Genomic DNA, 25,516 nt, shown 5'->3' with positions numbered 1-25,516 from the left:
TATATTTTCCGAGACAACTCCACTGCTCCTGTGCATATGGATGCTGTGCTTTTCCGTTCAAACACACTGCAGCAATCCCAGCTGCTTAAATACAGCCCTTCACATTCCATGAGCACAGACTAACTCAGTGCACTCACGTACATTAAGTTCAGTAAATAGAGACCCAGACCCCACAGTTACTGAAAGGTCAAATACTTTGTCAAATATTGTAGTTATCTGACTAAGAACATTTCCAGCTCCCAGAAACAGAAGTCTTTGGCTCTGGTTTCTGCCACAGACTAAAATTTCACCTCTTGGATAACAGAGTTGGCTCCATGCTTGTTGAGCAGATTCATTAGCACTCAGAACAGCAGCACCTCAACAGCACCTCTGATCCATTGAAATAATTTATTACACCCTCTATGAGTACAAAAATTTACAAGCTCGTTTTTTTTCTCTAGCTTCCCCTTCCCCTCCAACAGAAAATACCAAGAGAGGAAAAATTAACATATAAAATCTAAGTCCATTACTGTATGCGAAATACAAAAAAATTCTTAGCACTTGGTATTTTCCCCACAATGCACAGATGAAAGATGTCATCATAAGCATCTTACAAAGTATTTCTTAACTATTATTATACAATGGTGTCCCCAAACAAAACCATTAGTGGGACAGTTTGGACATTTAGGAGATAAAGAATTTTTTGGATGAGTTCTTGCCACACTTTTAGATGCTACTGGTAACCAAAGCAATCTTTCCTATGAGTATTACTGTAAAGTTATTTTAATCTCAGGACAAATTAGAAGCGAAACTCAAAGCTTTTAATTTTTTGGGGGAGAATAAAAAATATAAATATGAATTTAAAAATGTACAAATTAAGAACAGAGAATTTGCTCAGTGTATTCTGGATCGCTTGACTCTGCTCATTTCTCCCGTTGCTTTTCTTTTCTGGGATAATCTGGTTCCAAGAGCTGTGTTATTCTGAAGGTAAGACTCAGCTTCCGGCAGGCGGTAAGAATCCACAGGGGGAGGTGGGTCCTTCAACAGAGGAAGGAAAAATGAGTGGGTTAGTTCAAGAAGCTTCTGAGAAGAAAGAAACAGCTCATTAGTTGCCTAAAACTGAAAATAACAGAACAAACATTGCACACCTAACATTTTGAATATGTCTTGTGAGCAGTTCCATACCCTGCAACAGATCCCACTGCCAGCACCAGAACATGCTACAGCAGTTAAATTTGAGGCCACAGATCAAAGCACCTCAGTACAGGCACTCAGTGGCCACAGTTCCTGGCAAAGGAGGCACGTGTTGGATTCAGGGGCCTGTGGGGTCGTGGAGAGCACCCTCAGGCACACACACCTGGATGAGATAGTCAGCGATGTACTCCGGCTTCACGCAGTTCACTCCGTGGGCCGCTGCCTCTGCTACGTTGACCCTGGCGTCATCTGGCTTCAGCTTACTGAAGTCAGCAAAGAGGTGAGTCGCTTCTTTAAAGAGAGACACAGAATGACCAGAAAACACCTACAGACAAAACACGACAGGCAAAAGCGAGTTTAGTTTTGTGTTTCTTCCCCGAGACAAAATGCGGTTCATGACCTTTAATTTCACTCATCAAATTAACCTGAAATCAATGGGAAATAAAACACCATTTACAGCTGCATTCTGTACCATCACATACCTTCCCAGAAGAGCAATCCTCCTCATCAGAGCTGGGCACAGAAATCCTATCCTCAACGCCCACCAGCACTACTGACTTGTGTGACCTCAGACAAGCTGCTCTGCCTGACCACTTGCAAAGTGAAGATGACATAGCTTTTCCCTCCCACCCTTTGACTATGTCTCAGCTACCCCGTGTAAGCAATTTAGTTCATGAAGGCCTTTTACTCACGTGAAAAATGCCCAGCACACTTTAACAGAAAAAAAACCAAACCAAACCAAAAAACAATTAAAGAAACACACATATATTTCATTATTATTTTTAATCAACTACATACTTCTGCTCCTCCTGACTGAAGAAGGCGCCTGAATCCTGCTTCCTTGGTTTGATCAACATTCAGGATCACTTTCCAGCCACTGAAAGCTCCCTGGAGAAAAGACAATTTAGTCAAAAGTTTGCTGGTACTGAAAAAGTACAAAGACTTAATGGATCTATAATTTGCCCCTTTTGAGAATATCCATCAGATGAAGACTTGCAATTACCTAGTTCTGTCTTTAAGTGTAAATGCCAGAAAAAAAATTCACAGAACATACAGCTATTGGGCCACAGTCAGGCAGCTTGCCACCAAACCCTCTCACAGCCTGCACAGCAAGATGAGCAAACCAGTGTATGAAAAGACCCTTGGCAATGAGTATGTTTTCCAGAACACCAGACACTCATTTATAGAAACTTACCTAAAAAAAAAAAAAAAATTTACTTTGAAACATTTCCTCCCCTTTCCCCCACTATGCACTTAGTTACAGTAACAGCACCAAGGGCCAAGTGGTTGCCTCCTACAAGCACTCCCAGTGGTTTCCAAGTAGGCAAAGAGGTAGGCAGGATTTGCTACAAGCATTCATTTAAAGAAGATTACTGTAAAACCCACGCAAGTCAAGATTTATCCTGATGTAACAGAAACACCACCTTCCTCTGAATACTCAGCTGCAATGCCTGATTTGAGAGAAGAGGTTATTTGGGGAGTTCAAGTCTCACTTCCAAAAATCTCACTGAAAGACTGTGGAATTTGCATCACAAAACCCACAGAAGGTGATTTAGGAAAGGTTCCAGTACCAGCCGTGGTTTCCTCATAAAGCTCAGTGAGGTTGGCTCCTCAGTCAGAGCTCTGAAGTACAAACATCATCTTCCTGGCTGAGAGATGTTTACATACATAAGTAGCCACATTCCAGCTTTGCAAAACATGAAAAACGGTTCGAAGGGGATGAGGACTTTTAATATACCAGCATAGAAAGTTTAAAGAAAACCACCCAAAATTACTTAACTGGAATATATTCAGGCAAGACATTTTGCTCTTGATAACAAGACAGGTTACCTTCCCCTCCCAGTTAAGTTTCCAAGTTTCTTGGTGACAATCCCTGTCCTGTCCACCCACAATGTACCACTTACATTACAGGAGTATCTGTATACCTCAATAATACCCGTTTCTTGCCTCCCTTTATGAATTTTTTTCCTCCACCTCATGGCTGCCAGTGCTAGTTTCTTCTGGTTTACATTGATTGAAGGCAAAACATTAAGTATGGAATTACTTCCCCACTCATAATCTTCTTCCTGGAACAACCATTAACTCGAATTACAAAGGAGTCCTGCCAACTTTACCAGCAGAAAAATAGATTTAAAAAACCCACACCAAATAGAATCCCCTCCAAAAAAACCAACAAAACAGAACCAACATAAACCCCCCCCAGAACAAACCCATCTCAATCTTGCTTTGTATATGGATTTTATTTGATGAAAACAGCTCTAAGTAAAATTAGAGATATGGTTCTTAATTGCACATACGTATCTAAATCATCTCACATTTTCTGTGACATCAAATCAAGTACACAAGCAGATTCTCATTGCAGTTATCCACAATGGAATTCAACAGCAGGGCAAAGCAACTCGCTACACTGCACACCACTGATTTTTTATTTCTCTAGTGTCTTCTAAAACAATGAAAGTCGGTTTTGCTATATAAAGATATGAACAGTCTACAGGCATTATTTTAAAGTTCACCTGGTCAGTGTAAAAGAACTGCTTGACTCAACAAAAATAACAGGGAGGTGAGGAGTCTGAAGAACTGGTGTTCAAAAATGTTTGTGCACACGGTCATACAGTTAGATTGTTTAAAACTAATATATGTCCATTTACTGAAAGGATCAACATATAATTCCCAGTGTAACAAAATCCATGTAAATTTAGCTGATACCAATAAGAATTTACCAAAAAGTACTCAAACCCCTCCATTTTCAAAAGCAACTATAAAAAGTATAGGTATTTCATTTATCTTATACCAAGAGTTTGGTCCAGAACTCATTTTCAGACAAAAACTTCCCTGAATTTGGATTCTCTAAGACTACCAAGGCTCAGTCACCGTAAACTGTTAACTGGATTTGAGAGGTTGTCTTTTCCTACTAGCACAAACCAAAAACAAATGCAAAAAGTACAACATAGTAGTGTCTCAATAATAGGGTCACTTGCCTGAACAAAGCAGCCAGCTCCTCTGCATGCCTCCAGATAGGAACGGTGAAGCACCCACTTTCCAGCTGCCATCGAAGCCAAGAATTTTTCATTTCGAAGAGGATGTCCCACAATAATGTGTGTACAACTTGGATCAAAGTACTGCTTCTCAAGTACTATTCCACCTTGAAATGAGGAATGACTTTGATTCAAATTATCCAAGAGTCACGCTAGACCACAGAGAGGATCAACTCAAAGTGAGAATTATCTGAATTCAGATAAAAATATACTGAACACAGATTTACGCTGTAAGTATTGTCATTGAAATGACATGGGCAGAAGCTGGCAAGGAAGGAGACGCAGCCAGGAAAGGGCAGTTCTGTAAAGTGCCACTGCGACACAGAGAGGAATGGGAGACACCAGAGGACAGCAGATCCTGGGTACTCCCAACAGTAAAGAATGAGGCTTTTGTGGAGACAGCTACAAGAAAACTGCCAGAAGACAAACCCATTGCTGTTTTATGGCAAAGCTGATCACTCGCACAGTAATAACACTATATTCAAGGAATCGCTCACAAGCACAGAAAGCCATGAATTTGAGACCTCAGATCTGATGAGTCACTAACAGAAGCCCTTTCTTTTCCCCAGCAAGCCATAACTGAGCAGACACATAGTATTCTTTGCATTTCACAAATATCTGGTACCTAATTCCTCAATCAGATGGGAGTAATCAAATCTTTCTTGAGGATTAAGAGAAGACAGCTGAAATTTACGGTGTTTTCCTGGTTCTTCGTCAGCCTTCTCATCCTCTGTAACAGCCTAGAAATACAGCAACAGATTTTGAAAATATGACAGAACGATTAGGTTGACAGCTGACTATGTCTCTGCCAAACATTCTGGGTTATTTTTATATTAAGTTTTCTTTTAGCTGGGATAAGCAGAATCAAATCTGCCAATCACTTGACAAAAAGCCTGGATCTTACAAAATCATCCTTGGGCTCCTGCTGGAACATCCTCTTGGTTCTCCCTTTCTTCAGGGCACAGCTGAACCAAGCTGTCATAAAAACTAATCCTCCATTCACATCCACTGAATGTGGATGAAAAAAGGTTGAATACACGAGGAAAGCAGCCCTGATCTATGACACTGCCTCATTCATTCAGACTTTCCATAAAGTCTGAATTCTATATTCCTTGACGGCCTTTCCACTAACATGACACATTATGCCTCTGAAGACACAGAGCTGCCTAAAGTTTGAGCATTAGATGATGAACTGCAGGCAAAGGACTAATCTCATTGTCCTTTCCCTTTCCCAGTTCACAATAAAACAGAATTTTATACCAGGTTTTTGGCAGAAAAATAATTGTCCGTTTGTAGCTAAACATAAAATTCCAGATACCACCAAGGAAACCCTGGCCTAACCTTTCTTCCATCATTCTAACGTGGCTGGAGGAGTTCCAAGTAATACACACAGTAACTCTTAACTCCAAAGCCCACCTTAGTGTTCCACCACTAACTAATAGGACAAGAAGGTTTATTTGTCTGAACAGACAAGCTTTAGCTATTTGAGCAAACACCATTTGTTCAAAATCTTGAAAAAAGGGGGAAAAGAAATTGAACTGCACAAAAGTAAACCACTTCAAGATTTTAAACGCAGATATTCACCTATTTTATACTTATTGTAAAGTTCAAAATTTCTTAAAGTGTCACTACATCTGTCAGAACACAAATCATCATCATAATTTCTTCATATGACAAACCTTTTCTTTGGGCTCTGGTGCCACAGGAGGGTTAGCCAGTGGGAAAGCAATGCTGGGGGCCTGTGGAGTGGGAATCAAATTATCTTTAATCGGTGTTTCAGGATCTCTACATACAGGACTCTTTGGATCTTCAATCACCTCTCCATCGCCAGCCTCAGGAAGAGCTGTGAAAGCATTGTTGCATGACTTACATAATAACATAAGAAGAATGTAATTATGGATAAAGTAAAAAATAAAAATAAATAAAAATCCCCACAACTGCTGCTACAACATATACAGTTACATTTCACCACTACCTTTCATAAAGATGCTCTTCCTTATACCACAAACCACCAACTGCAGTATTGCAGACTCATGTCCCCAAATGCCTTGCTTTGAAAGAAACCTGAAAACCTCAAATGGCCTAATTTCTCTGGCTAAACTGCACTGATTTGGTTGAACAAAAAAAATCAATTGAATGCATTTAGGTAATTTTCTTCACCCTTCTGTAGGACAAGGGCCAGTTTTCAGGAAGACTATTGCCACCAAGCAGAAACTCCCCAAGTAGGTTGGCGGCAGGAGGGAGGAAGTGAGGAGAGAGAAATAAAGGATTGCGTTATCTTGGAACAGGAAGAAAGCAAAAAACAGATGAAAGAAACACCTGGTTTTGGCAGAAAAAGCATGTTGCTTCCTTAGTCTTAGCAGTAGGCTTAAGACTTCAAGAAGAACAGGGAATATAGATAAAGTGTCTTCACTGAATCCTGACCCAAGCATGTCCACCAGCAACTCAACACATCTCGTTTTTTGGGTCTGTGAGTTTTCTTCCTGTACCCCCATTCTTCACCTATGAATATTTCCACTACAGTGAAAAAGATTTTGCTACTTGTATTCCCATTTGAGTTCCACTACACCTACTTAAAGTAGTGGTGGAAACCAGCTGTGGTTCCAGAAAAAAAACACCAAAAAACTTTGGAAGATTTTATAAAATCTTTTTTTTCCACGGTTATTTTTAGACAGGCACTGCCTTGGCGTTTGACCACAGATGGACAGAAAAGCTTCTCTCTAAAAAATAGCACCACATAATAGAGCTCCAAGATGTAAAATTGTATTTTAAAAGTCTCAAAGATAAAATGGATGCTGTCACAAAGAACCAAGGATATTGCATTTCTGATTTTACCTATAGCAGCAATCTCTGCATCAGGTACAGATTCTCTGAGGGCAGACTCATCCACGTTCTTACTGGCGTTACTCTGACCTTGCTCAGTGTACTGGGAAGAACTATTAGGCCACTGAAGGTTGCTGACAAGTCTTGCTCTCTCCTCCCTCGCAGTAGGATCGTCCCAAATGATCTGCTCACTCTGGGATGGCTCTGTGTTTGTATCTGTGAGTGCTTGACGAGACTGCCTAAGGAAAAAAGCACAGGGACCTTAAATACTCATTCTAGAAGGCAATGTGTCAATGATCACGTCAACTCTAGCATCCAAGTGACCTCATGGTCACCGGCATGGTTTGTAAAGGGAAAAATTTCAGTATAAGAGCTATTCTGGCATGCTGGCTTTGTGAACCCAAGTGTCAGCTTGGCTGAAAAAAGGCACCCAAAATATCAGTAGATGTTTTTATTATGTGCATAATAATAAGTTATTACCAAATCAGTGTACCTTACTCTTTACTGAGCCTATTCATTTGCAAATAAACACGAAGCTACATGAATAATTTTGCAAGGCTTCCGTTACTTTCTTACTGTACCTCAGCATGATAGAATAAAAATCCTATTCTCTGTTTAGAGAGAAAAGAAAAAAAGAAGAACCATTCAGAAAGACGCTTTGCAGGAATACCTACTACTTGTATATGACCTACATGCTGAAATATTGCAGCACTGCTTTCTTAAAAATCTTTAAGAACAAAAATAAAATAAACCTGTTGGCATAATTCAACTCAAAACTGAAAGCCAATCATACTATTCTGTGAATTTTTTGAAAACCAAAAGATACCCACTATGGATTAAGACAACGTTCTGGTTCTATCTAGCACATCCAGTTCAAGATTCTGAATTGTAAGAGAAGCAGCTCAAGTACATCAGTAGAGACAGGCAATACACTTGAAAACCCTGGAGACCTACTCATGTTTCAGTAAATGTCTAAACAAGCGCAGGGAGGACAAAATAAGATACACTGAAACACAAATCAATACCTGAGAGCTTCCAAGACCCTACTGCGGCCATTTCGCACAGACCATGTGCTATCAGGAGTGGTTGGAGAACCATCAAAACTGCTCCTTGAAAGGGATCCTCTTTGCCCTTGTGGTTTCACTAGTGATGTGGCAGACATGATCTCCTGCAGCTGCCTTTGGAAGTTCTCCCTCATTTCTAGTGCTTGAGTTAAAACTTAAGAGAAGGAAGAAAACTCATATAATCACAACTGTTATATTAAAACGTGAAAAGTGAACGACTGTTCACTGTTTCAGCGACAACTGGAATTCCAGTCAACCTTCCCTGGCACTGGGACAAAGACTGTACATTAAGAGAAGGAAAAGATATTTGGAAAAAAATATCTAGGAAAACTACGTATGCCCCAAGTCACCTATTCTTAGGCACAAGAAGAAAACTCCATTTGTTTGAACTGGACTGAATTTCCTCACGGGATCTAACAATTCTCCAGGAACACGTTTATTTACATAACATATCCTCCAAAAGAGCAATCTGCCATGTTAAAGATGAACTTCAGTGTTTTAAAAACAAAGACTCGGCAATTAAGTACTTTGCAATGTATGATAATGATTTTCTTGCAGGCTGTCCAAGTCTTCAAAATAGAGAGGAAAACCCTTTCCTCACATCCAGCAACAACAGCTGTACTTGACCAGTACATAAATATGGTACCTAAAAGCTTCTAGATCTTAACTCTCAGCACCTGAAACTGTAAAAGGCTCATATTGATAGTTTGATGTCCCAAAACCATTTTGAAAACATCTGAACAACTGAACACATTTTGAAAATATTTACCTCCTTTGGATTCACTGTTTACACTTTGTTCTTCCCCTGTAGTGATTCTTCCCTTTATTTGGTCATTAATTACATCATCTTCAGCATCATCTTCATCCACTGGAATAATCTAAAGCCAATGAAGAGAAGTTGATTTCTCAAATAGCAATTTTTTTTGCTTTCTAACCATGTTTGACACTTTAATAAATTCTGAAGATTATTAATCTTGCCTTAGAGTAAATCTAACATTTCTCCTAAGGCAATGACAGTAGATCAGGGAAGAGCATCATCAGTGACAACTCCTGTTCCACAGTCTAAATGTCTGCTATGGAAGTTCACATTTTGGATTTCATTACCTACAAGAGGAGGCAAAGACTGAATGTGCATCACCTCAAATTTGGAAAGCAGCTCCTGAAATGCCTATATATCCCTCCATCACCCTAGAAGAGGAATATTACGAATGCCAAAAAACCTTAAGGAACATCTGCAATATTACTATTAACTACCAGTTAAACCTGATTCAGGACATTGCTAAATAAGCATTAACATATTAATATGTTAATATAACTATTAAGTGAACCAAATCACCTCAAAGAACATGAATTCTTATCACACATCATACCTCATTTTCCTCTGCTGGGTTTCCAGTTGACTGAAGTTTACTGGAGGACGAGCGCCTGATGTCTTGCATTGCACTGATGTCCAGGCTCATTTTGGGATTGTAAGTGTGAGGGAAGAGAGATTCAGGAAGCCGTTTATATGCTTGGGCACTCTGTAATAACATCAGTTAATACGAGAAAGGTGAGGAATTGATTGAGATAAAAGAAATTTCACACCTAAAGAGCAAAATTTGTTTTCTCCTCACAGAGAACAAAGTAGAAGTGCATCAGTGAAAACAGGCCACTCAGTTTATTAGTTCTAAGCAGGATACAAAACATCAGTCCCTATACACGTTCAGAATAAATGCATACAGAATATCCACTGCCATATAACTGGTTTTAAACCTCCATTTCCCTTCACTTTTAAAAAAGGGAACAAAACAGGTTTCATACCTCTAAAAGCCAGTGCTCTGAAACAATATGTACACCCCGTTCTTTAACAGATTTGTACTCCTTATTGTTGTCATTCTGTCCTCCCTTGTAGATGAAGTGTGTTACTGTCTCATCAAAGCACCATCTAGAAAAGAGAACAAAATACAACTTGAAGACATAATTTCTATGAAAAAGTATCAGAAACCCAGCTCAGAAATTGTCCTGTCCTTTGTTCAAGTTAAAATATTTTTTTATGCCTCAATAAACAATAAGTCCACTTGCTTTGCCAGAAAAGACAGCATTCTTAGGCACAAGAATGTTTCACGACAGAACAACTTCTATGCTGTTTGAAAGCATTCCTGAAGAAAATAAAACTAAATTGGATAAATATATGGAAGAGGAGGTGTTTTGCTTTAATTTTTGTTTTGTTTTTATTCAAGTAAGTGGAGTTTTAAATTAGTTTCTGAAATGCTGTCTCATTGAGCTGCAAGTGAAATACTGCTCTTGAACAATATGTGCATGTATAGTAAGGAGTACAAAAAAACCCAAAATGAGGAATTCTAACTTTTAAACTGACAAAATCTAGTATTTGCTATTTAATGCTATTTAATGCAACTATCTTCAGCATTTCTAAGCTACTACCAAGCATAAGGCAACTTCCCTCACATCATGAATAATAATTATACTTATATAGTAAGTAAGAAAACATACAAATCAGATTTAGGGGAAGCAGAATTCTGTCTTAAATCATAAATGTTAGTTTGTAGTTTCTCTTCATGACAACCTATTTTTCCTAAGCTCTTTTAAGACTGACCTAGCTATGCTTAAATCCAGAAAATAATTTGTTTTGAGCCAGGGAGAAAAACACACAAATTCACATCAGATTCAGAACATAAAATATAAAGCGAATGATAAATCATCCAAAAGGCTACACATCTTCAAATATGAAGAAGAAAAACAAGAAAATGTCTGCATATCAGGAAGACTTTTTGAGACAGACTGATCAAGAACACAGAGACTGGGACATGGCAGGGAAAGGCACACTAGAATGTGAAGACTCATATTTATTTCAGATCACATCAGTACAGAAGGTTAGGAGCCATTTGTATTGGTTGGTACCTGCAGTCTGCTCCAAGAGAAGCTGCTACTGCATTCAGCTCCCTTTGCCTCTTAGCAAGCTTTTTACTAACATATATCACAACATCGACCAGAGGCTTGGGCTCTTCTTCCTGGTCAAGCAGCAGGGATAAAAACAGGACAGTCACTATTGGAAAGTTTCTGCATCAATAACAAAAATATGACATGCTACACTAAATGTTAAAGAAAGATATGTAATAACAACAAAGGTAAAACAAACACACTTCCTCTGTCTTTGCTGCTCCCAAACTCCATGGTCAAAACCCAGTGCTATTATCATACCATACACTAGGAATGCCAAGGCAAAAGATTCACTTTCAGCCAATCTCCTGAGAACATATTCTGCTCCTCTCACCACAGACTGAACACTTCCTGAACACTGAAACTAGGGAATTATCAAACCTGATGCCACTGAAGTATTTCACTGTACTGGAGCGAGAAAAGTAAGAATAAGAAGCTACAGAATAAGAAGTGACAGCTGTCCCTTTCTGGAGATCATTACCTTTCCTGCTCTTCCTCTACAGTAACTGGTACTAACATGGCAAGCCATACATAAATGCTCCCTCTCCTCCTACATCTTTTTGTTTTCTCTCACTAGGGTGGATTAGACTGAAGAGGTAAGATGACTACAAGGAAGAATAACACAGTATGTCTTTATAAGAAGTAAGCAACTGATCACATCTTATGCTTCCTAGTAAGAAGGAGCACCTTAAAGGCAGGAAGGCAGGAAAAGAAGACATGCATTAAAGCTGAACTCCTAACTTTAGTCTAAAACAAAATATCTAACCCTGTTCAGCTGGAGCCTGGGAATTTCTCAAGTCAGACAAAATCATCGCATTCCAATATTACAAAGTCTAAATTGGTACATATTTATATGCCATGTCACTTAGCAACTGGTTAATATTCAAGACAGTAGTGCGGAGAGTAGAAGAAGAGTTTAAAATTCTTTGCCTTCCATGAGGAAATTCTTTTATCTTGCCTTCCTTTAACTGTCATTGAAGAATGCATAATCATATGGATTTGTACTTAGATCACGAATCACAATTCAAAAACTCCTTTGTAACTTAAATCACAAAAAAATGTGGCTTTTTCCCGATTAAAGCTATGCTCCAGAAACTAAACCCCCAAATTTCCTACCGCTTCCGACTGTGCAGCAGTTAACTGAGGGCTGGCAGTAAGAGCAGCTGTGCGCCTTGTGCTGTTTGCCAGTGCCAATTTCAAGTTCCTGCCAATGACTTCAGAGAGAGGTGTGCTCGGTTTCCTGGTTCTTTGATCAGGACCTCTTGGAGTTTCCAAAGCCGCCAGAGCATCCTACCAAAAAAAAAAAAAAAAAAAAATAGAAGATACTTCTCACTCAAGTGCAAGTTTCACAAATATAATCCACAGTAAGACTTCATACTCCTAAACCAGGACGACGCACTACAGGAGCAGCTACCAACTGCAACTGTAGTACCATTGCAGAAAAGTGGTACAAGACAATTCCAATCTTAAGAGTCTGCATAAGCAAATGAAGAATAAAACAGTTTATTAATCTCTCTTTTTACTGTCATCACTGAAAACTGCCCTCAGTGGAAAAGCCAGTGGTCAAACCCAGGTATTCACGATTCCAACCAATTACTTTAATTTACTAATGTACTGTCTGAGGTGTAGGACACACAAGCATACGATGCAATAAGCACAAAGGAGCTTTGTTAAGGACACTACAGCATCTACTAGTCCATAAATTTTGTCCACAGCTTATTAACTAAAACTATATAAAAAAGTGGAGCCAGTTTTCCTGGCTTTATTCAAACGGGAAATTCTGTATGTGAACACTATAAAAATGGATAACCACTAGTTTCTGTTCTGCTTTTAAGTTTATGCACATCTTTAACTGTACTGGTTCTACAGACTAAAAAATTTGCAAAGATAATCACCTTTACATCAAAAGAAGGCTTGAACAACTTGTCCTTGGATAGAAATTTTGACGGTGTGTCAAGATGTAAAGACGGTTCTTTCTGTAGTGGTCCGCCCTGTGCAACAGGGGTTGTCTTCCCAATATGATGAGAGATGACAGCTTGGAAAGCTTTGCTCTGGAACCTGTTGATATCAAGTGGGGTCACAGCTGTTTTTTTTCCAGTTTCAAGAAGACAAGCAGGCTGTTCTGATTCAGGATGTTTAACAGTTGTTGGTGTCTTGGTAAGGTGAGTAATGAAACTCTCAGTATCTTTAAAAGGAACAGAGAAAACATAAGCAAGCAAACTAATTTTAATTCTGAACACAGACCTCACATACACTTCCATTTAAACCGCAACCAAAAGTTCACCTGATCTTTCTTTCCCTAAAAGAATAATTCATATCCCCCCTAATGAATGCTCTAAACTGACAATTACATTTTAAAAGCCAGCATGTTCAGTGTCTCTTTCAGTTAACTACTTAGTTTGCATTTCATAGGCATGAGTTTGACCCTAACTGTCTGAAAAGGAGTGAGTAACCCCCGATCCACTAACACTGTTGGCAGTTCCACACCTGCCTGTATAGCTCACATATGTCATACAACAACTAACAAAATTCTAATCCAAGAAAATGATGTAATACACAACAAAACCTTCAACACTAAAGGTAACTCCTCCTCCCTGGCTCCTTACTTCCCATGCAACTTCAGATTTCTTTTGCACTCATAACTCTGAATCACACCTCTTTAGGTCATCGTGTATATATCCAGTCCCTCATGCCTTTGGATTAACAGGACCAAGATTTAGCTAGGAATAAGCTGTTATACTTGTCCATCATAAATACTTCTAGATAGGCATGACTCACCATGTTTATAAGCTGAAGAAGATTTAACATAAGAAATGCTTTTACATTTTACTGCTCATTTCTCATGCTCCCCCACTTTGATTCCTTAAAAATGTAATAAACAGATAAGATGTGACACGCCAACAGCATACCTTGTGTCCTCTGACTTAGTGACCCATGTAATTAATTTATGAGGGCACTTTTAAAACAGGTCTGCTAACATTCAATATTACATCATTGTAGTCTGCATCTTAATATGGAAGAAATATTGCCAAATAAAAGGTGTGAAATAACTGGAAAAGGAGCAGAAGATGGGGCAGGCATGAAGGACTGAACAGAGGGACTTCATTGCAGACTAACAAGTACAAAGTTCTAAGCTGGATCTATAATCGATTCCCATGCAAGCTACAGAGCAGCATATCTGCCAAAAAGGACAAAGCTGAATCCCAACTGACCAATAGCCAAAAGACTCCACTGGCTCCAACAGACTTGCAGCAAACACACAGTATAATTTCTGTAATCATGACTCAATAGCGGAACAAAAATATAAAAAAAATACGGTTACATTGAGCAATCTGGTCTAGAGGAAGGTGTCTTTGTCCATGGCAGGGGGTTGGAACTAAATGATCTTTAAGGTCCCTTCCAACCACACCATTTTGCGAGTCCATCTTAATATTTGGAAAAATATCCTTTAGCTCTAATACTTTAAAGGTGTTAGATAAAAATATTCATCATACCTGCCTTCTTTATCGTAAACAAACAGTCACACAGACACAATCATATTTCTTAACTTGCTGATAACCAACCTTCAGCCTCTGCATTTTCAACCAAGAATTTGCTTTCATCTGCTCTCTTCCCTGTCCTTGCAGACTGCAAGAGCCAAGCTACAGTGACTGCTGGCAAATTCCACTTCTTCGCAGCTTCATACTTGGAACCGTTCGGTTCTCTCACCACAAGATGGGTACTGGCAAACATTCCTTTTTTCGCATTGGCTTTCCGCACAAAGAATTCTTGGACTCTACAATTATATTAATAAAACATTCATTTAGTCATAAAGAAAATTAATCTAGGGCACATTTATACTATTTATACTATTATAAAATGTATTCAAGCAACAGCAAAAGAATCAGTAAAATTAGACATCTAAAGCCAACTACACTCTGCATTTTACAGCCTAACTTACACGCAGAAGAAAAAGAAAAATTAAGCAGTAATGTTTTGCTTCTATCGGTATTGCAAACAATATTTCTCTTACTCCAGCATTCCTCACGTATCCCATTTTCAAATCATACGCTGGGCCTAACGTTCTTCTGTAAGATTACTGGAACAGGCTTGATTCCCTTCTGGAGTTAACATGCACCATTTCCAAATAATTAACAGCTTTCTTTTTATTACAGTTTTTCTGTTATCAAGGACACAATCTTCCAAAATGATGGCAGGACTGAGAACTCATCAGCAAATAATTTAGTTCAAACAGCCTACAAATCAGATCAAATGCTACTGTAAGCTACGCAATTTTGCTATGTCACGACTAAACATGTTTTTCTTAACGTTTTTCAAAGATCCTGATGAACTGGGAGGAAATAATTCACCATGCCAGCTCCTAAGTAATGGTGCACTATCACTGGTTACGAGGCTGAACCAGACAGTACTGAAGAAGAGGAAAAATGGTCCTCTCCTGGACAACTGATGAGCAACTCAGAAGGCCTGACACATGAAAAACTGACTTTAATTACTCTGTTCTAGAGCAGAGTAAAAAGTTATTGAGACCCAAGTCACTGGGAAATACAAGACTGAGCATATTCTGCTAGAAATTAGACTGTGTGAGTACTGACCATATTTATTTAAAGGAAAGGAAAATAGAAGAACTATATAATGATGTCTCATTGCTTCACGGCCAGGTTTTTAAAAAAAACAGAACTCAAAAGAACTTTATTATTTGTAAAGAAAAAACAAAATGTACAGTGGCAGCACATGGGCTATGTAAGAACAAGAAATGGTGACAGGAGACATACCTGGCTCCCAGCAATCCTGCCAGATAAACAAGGGAGTCTCTCTCTGCACCAGTGAACTGGCTAAAAGAAAGAACACAGTCTTCCAGAGGGGTAGCTCCTTCCATCACTAGCACTGGTGTGAAAAGTGGATTGGACCGGAGATCTAAAAGGAGCTGCTGTTCCACACATGTTATCTTTAAGAAGGTGAAAGACAAAAATGTAAATCAAGCCAAATACCAACAAAGCCAAGAATATTTCAGCAACTGTACAAGAGCATTTATGGACTCAAAAACAAGCAATCCTGCTTCCATTATTACACCTAAGACAAATTATTTCCCAAATTCTTTTTTAGACCACTTGAAGTTTGTTAAGTTTGACATACTGAGGCATTACTCAGAATTTTTCATTACTTAAGTTCCAACCCTCTGTGTTCCATCAGAGTAGTTTAAGGCATGATCTGAGGGTCTGTATAGATTTACTTCACAGAAAGTTACCTCATACTGAAAAATACTAACAGCAGGTGGTCTATATCATACGCCCTCCCTTGGTAAATATGGTTAGTATTTTCTGACTTTTAAGCTGTAAAGGTGACTTCCTCTTCTGCCACAAACAAAAAAAGCTATAAAAAGCGTGAAACAAGCAAAGATATAAAATGAAATCATTATTAGTCAAGTAGCTCCTTCTATTCACCATTTAGAGAAAATACTGTCACACCTTAAAACGACCTCTGAGTCATGACAACGAAGTCTTGTTTAAGAGTCCTATAGAAAAAGAAGTGAAACAGACTCTACAGGAACTCTACAGATGCAGAGGCTTTAAAGCATGCTTTCATTTAAGTACATTTCAAATGAAACAAGGCTAATCTCTCAGTATCTTATTTATATTTAAGTCACTAATAACTCTGTATTCTGACAAGATAAATTTCTAACATAGATACCTATTTATTTGTGGAACTGAAAAATATAACTCCCTTACCAGCCATGTATTTGTGACAACATCACCAACAGTTGGCTTCACTGTGCACCCCAGTAAAGGTACCACAGCATAGTCTGCAATGGCTCTGCTTTGCAGCGGTAGAACTTTCCCAGCATTCTCCTTTATAATATCTGCAAGGCAAGACTCGTCCTCTTCACCAAAACCCAAAAGAAGAAACGTCTTTCTGACAAATACACCTCCCTCAGCTGGTGCAGAAGACTCTCCCAAAGAACCATTACAGACAGAAGACTGATTCTCTCCTTGAACATTTGAGTTAGTAACATCATTGAAGGTTCTGGATGTTAGCTTTTCCACCTCATCTGAAAGGTTAAAGAAAAATAAAAAAACAACTGAGCATAATAATTGATTGGCAAGAACATCAAAGACAACCCAAAACAGTTTCATGAAGAAATGACAGTATTCTGCTGTTTTCAGCCAGACTGTTCTAGATAGGCCTGTTTAAATTTGATTTCTGAAACACAGTGTAGAAGTTAACATACCAGATGTGGTTAGCTTTTTAATAAGCAAATCCTGAAAACTCAATTGCTAATTATGAGCAGTTAAACTTTACACAGTATGCTGAGCCTAGAACATACCTAATGTAGAATCATTATTTACATATTGAGAGAGGAAGTCATCTTCAACAGCTTTCTGGTGCTTCGGAACATTCACAGCTTCTTTCTTTGCAAAACTGGTTTTTTTGGGAAGAATTGACTTCATTTCAGGTTGCTCCAAAATTGGGTTCTCTAACAGCTGATAGTTTAGAGGGATATAGTGCTCCACTGGTTGTAGGTAACCTTTACTATATGACTCCAGCAACCATTTTGCTGTCACTATATGAGGCCTAGAAAACAAAGTGTTATAGGAACAAGTTACAGCAGGTTTCAGACCTGTGATTCTTCTTTCCTGCTCCACAAAATACTAGTAAATACACACACATGAAGTCTGTAACTCCCATACTAAGCAAGCTCTGGGCACTCTACAAATCTCAATTTTTTTAAAATGTTTCAGTCTGAGAACAGCATTTCATACCTATTTTCTGCAACATAAATTATATCTGCCGCTGCTGGGTTGCCAAATTCTTCCTCCTCAATATATTAACAAACACATTCTAAAACCTCTTTTCACCCATACAAACAGTTGCTTTTCTGTTCACTGAAGTGACTCACAGCTGCCCAAAAATACAGCATTCAAGAGCACATAAGGATGTACTTATGAACACATGCTGTAAAGCTTCTCATTTAAATCAAGAACCGCTTAGTATTTTCAAATCAATATGTGGTTTCAAAGAATCGTGGAATGAGTTGGGTTGAAGGGGACCTTATAGTTTATCATTTAGCTCCAACTCCCCTGCCATGAGCAGGGACACCTTCCACCATCCCAGGTTGCTCAGAGTCCCATCCAACCTGGCCTTGAACACTGCCAGCGATGGGGCATCCACAACTACTCTGGGCGACCTGTGCGACCTGTGCCAGTGCCTCACCACCCTCACACTAAAGAATTTCTTCCTAATATCTAATCTAAACTTACACTCCTTCAGTTTGAAGCCATCAGTCCTTGTCCTGTCACTACATGCCCTTGTAAAGAGTCCCTTTCCATCTTCCCTCGTAGGATTCCTTCAGGTACTAGAAGGCTGCAGTTAGGTTACCCTGAAGTCTTTTCTTTTCCAGGCTGAACAAACTCAATTTTCTCAGTCTTTCCTGAGCCTGCTCCATCCCTCTAATCAATCTGGTGGCCTCCTCTGGACTCACTCCACCAGATTGATGTCCTTCATGTGCTGGGGACCCCAGAGTTGGTGGGAGAAAGAAAACAAGGTGCAAGTAGACCTTAAACAATACAGTTGTCACAACCTGTGAGCGGTCTTGTCCAGAAAGTGTTTCAGCTCATCATTATTTTCCCCCAAAATGACATGAGTAACATCTTCATTAAGTTGATTAAATCGAACACCACCACCAAAATTAATAAGTCTTCTCATCTTGTCCAACTTCCTGCCACTGAAGCCACATAGATAAATCTACAAAGAGAACAGAGCAGTAAATAAGACTTTTAAAATGTTAAAAAAAAAAAGAAAGAAAAATAAAGAAGACTATTTTGGTTTAATTTGTTTCAACTGCTGATGAACTCAAAGTGGTGCAGCTTCTGAGAAGCAGCAAAAAAGGTAAGCATTTATAATTGGCTTAACTTATCTTTGAAGATTATCTAGCAAATCTTTAATGTTTACTAATGGAATGGACCCCAAAAAAATCCAAAAGAAACCTCCACACCAATTCTAGAACCCATTCACTATAGTACTTATGTATACATGTCTATGAATATAGAATTTTATATTTATGCTACATATTTAATACAATTGTATACACACACAAATGCAGGTGCACACACAAGCTATAGCATGTGGATATAAATCTGGTATTAGTTGCTGACCATTGAAACAATTTACTCAAGCAGCAAGCGCCAGGCCTCCAACATAGTAGCTTTCACATTGTTAAGACTAAATGCGTCAAAGTATACATTGTTAAACATACTCGACAACCATCTAACAAATCTTCAGGGGCTTGAAAAGAACTTATGTCCAAGTTTTCCAGCTCATCAGGAAGAGGATCCAGTCGGCTGCTCATAACAGAACTACACGCAGTTTCATTAACACCACTCAAATTGATATTGGAAATGTGGCTGACGTCCGAAAGGGTGTGATCTTTAAATAAAATTAAAATCAAAAAAGAGACATTAGATTTGGCTCATCCCTCTGCTGCTTCACTAAACAACAAAATGTAAAGTCTGAAGAATGAAAAATACTATGTAAGCAGAATCTAGAACCCCAACCGTCAAACCAGAACTGCAAAACCAAGCACCTTGCTAATCTCAAACAATATAAATGTTTCCTGCCTTACTTTTAACATACTTTAAAACATCTTACTTACTATCAGGCTTGCTGGCATCATTCGTGGGTGTTGATGTACTGGGTGCGTTACTCAGTTTTGATCCAGCCTCTATTTTATACATTGTCTCATCCTGACAGAAGCCTTTCTTGATGCTGTCAGAAAACCACTGCACAGACACACAGTGCACATTCCACTTTTTGGCACATTCATACTTCTGACCTTCCAAAGGTAAACAGAATTTTAAAAAATCACAATCACTAAAAGGCTGAAGCTTCAGACGGTGATCGCGGAAAGATGGCTGGACATCAGAAAAATTTAGAATTTCAAATAATTTATTTTAATATGCAAGTTGTGTTATCCTGGACTCTGTTGATAAGCTGCTTATTCTCTAATTAAAGCTAGAGTACAAAATATGGATGGGCAGCTCATGGGTACAGTATGACAGGGCATTAAAGAAATAAAAAAGGAAAAAAGGCTTTAAAGCTTTCAAGCCATGGAAAAAAATGGTTAAGAAGTCACAGGATATTTCACTGTAGAGAAAGGGAGAAAAAAGAAAACCCTTCAATGCTTCTCACAATAAAACTAAAATCATTTCATCTTCCCAAGAGGAAGGAAAAGGAGCTTTCATTTTATCTTAGTATGGAGTTTGGAAGGCACAAAGGAATATCAGTTAAGAAAGCATCAGGTCATTATCCAACTTCAATCACAGTACAAATTATGTACTATCCAGCTCTCCCCAAAAAATGAATATTCTTTACCCCCTCTAGGATTCACTCTTTTTTCTTCACTTAAATACCACCTATGTCTCCGGGCTTTTTATCTCTTTTGTTCTCTCTCTCTCATGCCTTTAGCCCAAAGCAAGGGTGACCTGTGTTGTTCCTTCCAACAACAGTGACTGCCTAAACAGAAGCAGTACGAGCAACACTGAAGCAGGAGACAGTCCCAAACGTCACACTTACGCACATTTACACAACTTCAACTCAAGAAGCAAAACCAGTATTTATTCTGCCGGTCCTACCTTTCGGCTCTTGAACTATGAGGTGAGTGCATTCGTTCATCTTGAGCTGCCCTGTGTACTGCCCCCCGTGTTCAGCAGTGAGGCGCTGGACTTCCCTCCTGTCGGAGCTGCTCAGGCCGGTCACGCAAATCGTGCAGCCAAGGAACACAGGACAGGCATAGTCTTCTGTGCTGACATCCGTGTACCTCACCATGCTAAAGCAGTGAAAGGGAGAAAAGGAAAGTAGACTTTTTCTTCTGGATAAAATCAGCTAGAGAATAAAAGCAGCCCGTGTTAACATGGGAATTACCCATCCCCCAAATGAAATCGGTTTTGTTTTTTCGTACCTTTGCTGAGACTTATCCCACAGTGCCTTAACCCAAGAGGGAAGCAAAATAGGTTTCTTCAGAGAAGCAGCTACCAAGTATTTCTTACTGCCAACTTCTCCAGCTATAAGATGGGTTACTGACACATTGAGGTCTCTGTACACACATCCACCCATCATCTGCACATATTTATGAACTTCTTCCTGGATGGGCAAAAAATATTATCAAAAATTATCAAGAAAAAAGAACCTACATGACAGTCGTGTTCACCTGAAAAAAACCAAAACAAACAAAGGTAGATTTCAATTGCCCATGGTTTCCTCTAAAAAATCCATTAAAAACCCACAAAATGGATATATATGGAAGCCATAAAAACATAACTACAATTTCCATTCTATTTTCACTTACGATAAGTCAAGCATAATATATACCCTTAATAAAAACATTAACATCACACTGTACAAGTAAAATCTGACACATGGTTGACATTTTAGGCAACATTAGAAAGAGTTATAAGAATAAATAAAAATTAAACTTCTATGACAAACTACTTAAACCACAGTTGACTGGATATTAAAGTTTTACCATGTAGTTTGAGTAAACAGAAATGCTGTCTGTAGCATTGTAGTCACAGACAAACTAGCAAGGTAAGTGATAATCAGTTAATAAAAATCCCTAAACCATACATTTACTCCTATATTATTACCCCTCAAATACGATTCTATAGGCATACACTTATGTGATATATATATGTGCATGCACAGATACACCACTACGTATATGTTTATATACTACACATATTTGCAAGACTCACTCTTTCTTCATACAACTCTCTACATAATCTACACATAGTCTACAAGCCACAAAAGACTGGATAAATCTAGACAGAGGCAGTTACACAGTAGGACTGCTGCCCTTCTGAACGAGCCGTCTGCAGCAAACACCAACAACAATCAGCTAAGCAATCCATTTTTTGGAAGGCCTTACCCTGACGTCTTTCTCCAGGCTGGTGCAGGACACCGTCACGTCGGCCATGGCCATGTTGTACACGGGGTACTCGGCTCTTGGGACGCACCGCTGGGACTGCATGCAGTACAGCACGACCTGTGGTCCCACGATCCTGCAACCAAGCTGCAAGAAAGTAACAGAAAAAGCACCGAAAAAATAAGCAGAGGGTACGCTGGTATCAGGAAGGCCTTTCTTGTCCCTGAATCCCAAGGAAGGTAGGGCCACTTGGTCTGTCTTCCCCCTCCTCTAGCATCTCCAGGTAGCTGACACTTTTATTTTTGCTTTCAGCTGTGGATTTTCCACACAATCCTTGTAGATTTTCCGGCCTCAGTAAAAGCTGCAGATACTATGACTAACATGCCAGAGAATTCCAGCTGGCCTATCTTTGTCTGTTAGACAATTCCTTGCAGGTCAAACCAAAACATGTTTCTCAGGAGATTAAAAAAAGTCTAAGAACCAGCTTAGGGACTCCAGCAGAATCAGAACTGATCATACTGTTTTTCCACATGTTTAAAAATAACGATTATGCTTTGCCAGTCATCTTCTTCCATAAGGAATGCAGCAAAAGGGATGCAGTGAAGTTCATACTACTTCACTCAGTGCAAGAGAGAACGTGCAGGATGTAAGTATGGGCATGAGTGCTTCCAGACAGGAAAGAATATAGCTAGGAGTAAGTTGCTGGGTAGCATACCTTTTTGAGATGGTTGAAACCCACACCTCTAAAAGGATCACAAATGTAAAGTGATTTATCATTTTCTTTTATGCTGAGTACTGTTTCTTCTTCAAGGATCTGGAGATGCTCTTCTGACTGGAATTCTTTTATAGACTGCAGGTAAATGATGCATACAACATTTATTAACAAATCACAAACAGACAATCCTGCGCGAACTACACAAGTGCATCTCCTTGAAACAGTTCACAACAAAGGTACCATGTAAAACACCTCATGGGTGTCCCTTCTGTTCCCTTGACTCTTTTCACAACATTCTGACCTGAACATTCATCATACAAACTTTCAGGACCCGATTCTGCCACACAGGGCCTTTGGCTCCCACTAAGCTCTCAAGCTGGAAAACGATGCATGGTGTCCTCCCTAAGTTTGCTTGGTGCTTAGATGAGTGACCACCACCCAGACCTTATGGGCTACATGTCCCTTCACTAAATGTTAACAGGGTTTGAAATAGTAGTTATCTCTTGAAATAATTTCTTCAACAAACTTTACTAAACACTAGGCACCTGTGTTATGGAAACAGCTTTATTTCCAGGCGTACGCACGCGAGCTAACTTATTTTATGGCACATGCAGCTAAGTCAACCACAGAAATCCACCAAGCTCACTGACAGAGGTGACCGAGCCCACTTACCTCAAGAGCTTTGGAAAAATACTCCGAGCTCCCGGAAGACTTTATGAACTTCACAAAAAATGGCTCCTTGCTACTTCTCATCCTTTAACGGAGAAGGAAAACCCAATCAGCGCCCCGACATCCCCGCCGCACCCAGGAACTCCTCCGGCCCCTGTCTTTGTCCCTGTCCCACGGGCCCACCCCACGGCGCCGACTTCTGACGGGGACGGAGGGGCGAGGGCAGGCCAGGCCCACCGGGAGGCCCCTTCCCCACGGGACCCAAAGCACCCAGAGGTCCGTGCTGGGCAGAGTGCCCGACACTCGCAATGCCCCCACAGTTTCTCCCCGCAGCCGCCGCCCACCCCCGGCCCCTCACCCGCCGACCGGCGCCTCCGCCGCGGGCGGGAAAGCGGCGATGCCCGTACTGCGCAGGCGCGGGGCGGGGCCGGCACGGCGGGGGCGGGGCCGGCACGGCGGGGGCGGGGCCTGCGGGGTGTGGGTGGGGCGGGGGTCGGTGGTTCAACTGAGTTCCCCCGGCCCGGGGGCGGGGCCTAAGAGGAGGGGGGGCGTGGCCTTCGGGCGGTGTGGGCGGGGCGGGAGCGGCCGTTACGTGCGCGCGGGGGTAGGAGCTTCCCCCGGGGGTGGGCGGGGCCAAGAGGAAAGACGGGAGGAGAAGCTATCCACGGAATCATAGAGGGATAAGGGGTTGGAATTGGCCTCAAGGATCATCTAGTCACAAGCACCCCTGCCAAGGGTGGGATCACCTCCCACTAGACCTGGTTGCTCAAGGCCTTTATCCAGCCTGGACACGAACACTACCAGGTGTGCAACCTACTCCAGTGTCTCTCCACCCTCACAAGAAAGAATTTCATCCTAATATGTCCCCTTTTTCAGTTTGTACCCATTGCTCCTTCTCCTGTCCCTGCAATTCCTGACATATTGTTCCCCTCGAGCTTCCCAGCAGATATTGGAAAGTTGCTGTGAGGTCTCCATTAAACCTTCTCTTCTCCAGGCTGAACAGCCCCAGCTTTCTCACCCTTTCTTCATAGGGGAGTCCAGTCCCCTTATCAACTTCATCGCCCTCCTCTGGACTTGCTCCAACAGTCCCATGTCCTTCTTATGTTGTGTACACCAGAACTGTACTCAGTACTCGGGCTGGGTTCTCATGAGAGCCGAATAGAGGGTGCAAATCACCTCCCTCGCCCTGCTGGCCATGCTGCTTTTGATGCAGCCCAGGATTTGGTTGGCTTTATGGGCTGTGAGCACACACGGCCAGCTCATGTTGAGTTTCTCGTCTACCGTCACCCCCAAGTCCTTCTTCATGGGGCTGCTCTTAATCACTTCTCCACCCAGTCCGTAGGTGTGTCTGGCATTGCCACAACCCAACCCAAGTGTAGGGCCTTGCACTTCACTTTCATTCATGTAGCTTGCAAGCTCTGGGCAAGAAAGTCAAATGCTCTCCTCCCAGAGCAGGTGGCTGGAACCTGGAACTTGCTCAGGAACTAAAATTAGTGTGACTACTCCCACATCTCACTGTAGCGTCTGCCTGCGTCATTGAAGGGTGTCAATAAAGGGTCACCTGGCCCATGCATCCAGGGGACCTCCATTCCGTTCTTAGTGGCCATGAATGTTCTCTAAGGCTTGCTGCTGTTTGCATAATACTGATAAAGTCCATAGTGTGGGGAGTCATTCCATTGGAAGATACTCTTAAGAAAACAAATCACAGAATCACAGAATCGGTTAGGTTGGAAAAAGACTCCAAGATCATCGTGTCCAACCTGTGACTGAACACTACCACATCAACCAGACCATGGCATGGCACTAAGTGCCACATCCATTCTTTCCTTAAACACCTCCAGGGACAGTGACTCCACTACCTCCCTGGGCAGCCCATTCCAGTGTCTAATCAACCCTTCTGTGAAGAAATTCCTCGTAAAAAATGTTTCAAAGGAGGAAAGCACCAAAAGCGCTGATGGGGTAGTGCATGTTCGTTAAATTGAAACCTTACAGTGAGGCCGCATGGTGGCACTGCAATCTTATGAACCGAAGGGAAGTGTGTGCACAAGTACACTGTAATTGTTAGATGTTAGCCTTTCCATCAATAAGCACATTAAAATTTTTCTGTATGTTTATTTCTTTTAAAAACACAATAGTAGTCACCTAGGACTGGTGTGAATACTGAGAAAGAATGCTTTTCCCATCT

The 25,516-nt window shown here is 40.4% G+C and overlaps 1 protein-coding gene across 1 annotated transcript; it reads right to left on the bottom strand.

Moving 5' to 3' along the window:
* Positions 1 to 376: 376 nt before the first annotated feature.
* TOPBP1 (DNA topoisomerase II binding protein 1) lies at positions 377 to 23,773 on the bottom strand. Its single transcript, XM_027897046.1, has 28 exons — positions 23,690 to 23,773; positions 23,335 to 23,416; positions 22,663 to 22,797; positions 21,951 to 22,094; positions 20,985 to 21,166; positions 20,659 to 20,852; positions 19,680 to 19,859; positions 19,284 to 19,453; positions 18,609 to 18,772; positions 17,355 to 17,602; positions 16,759 to 17,078; positions 15,805 to 15,977; positions 14,596 to 14,807; positions 12,928 to 13,217; positions 12,149 to 12,322; positions 10,994 to 11,103; positions 9,896 to 10,019; positions 9,466 to 9,615; positions 8,865 to 8,973; positions 8,057 to 8,249; positions 7,044 to 7,270; positions 5,888 to 6,051; positions 4,834 to 4,948; positions 4,152 to 4,315; positions 3,099 to 3,239; positions 1,972 to 2,061; positions 1,337 to 1,498; positions 377 to 1,017 (listed from the first exon to the last, which is right to left on the bottom strand). The coding sequence occupies exons 2-28, from the start codon at positions 23,413 to 23,415 to the stop codon at positions 874 to 876; spliced, it is 4,560 nt and encodes a 1,519-aa protein (XP_027752847.1). The 5' UTR covers position 23,416; positions 23,690 to 23,773; the 3' UTR covers positions 377 to 873.
* Between the last annotated feature and the right edge of the window lie 1,743 nt (positions 23,774 to 25,516).

This window comes from Empidonax traillii, unplaced genomic scaffold, assembly GCF_003031625.1.
Source record: "Empidonax traillii isolate 1590-97213 ecotype Southwest subspecies unplaced genomic scaffold, ASM303162v1 scaffold527:size1067160, whole genome shotgun sequence".
NCBI lineage: Eukaryota > Metazoa > Chordata > Aves > Passeriformes > Tyrannidae > Empidonax > Empidonax traillii.
The sequence above is the reverse complement of the archived record's forward strand: the minus strand, read 5'-3'. Positions and strand labels throughout refer to the sequence as shown.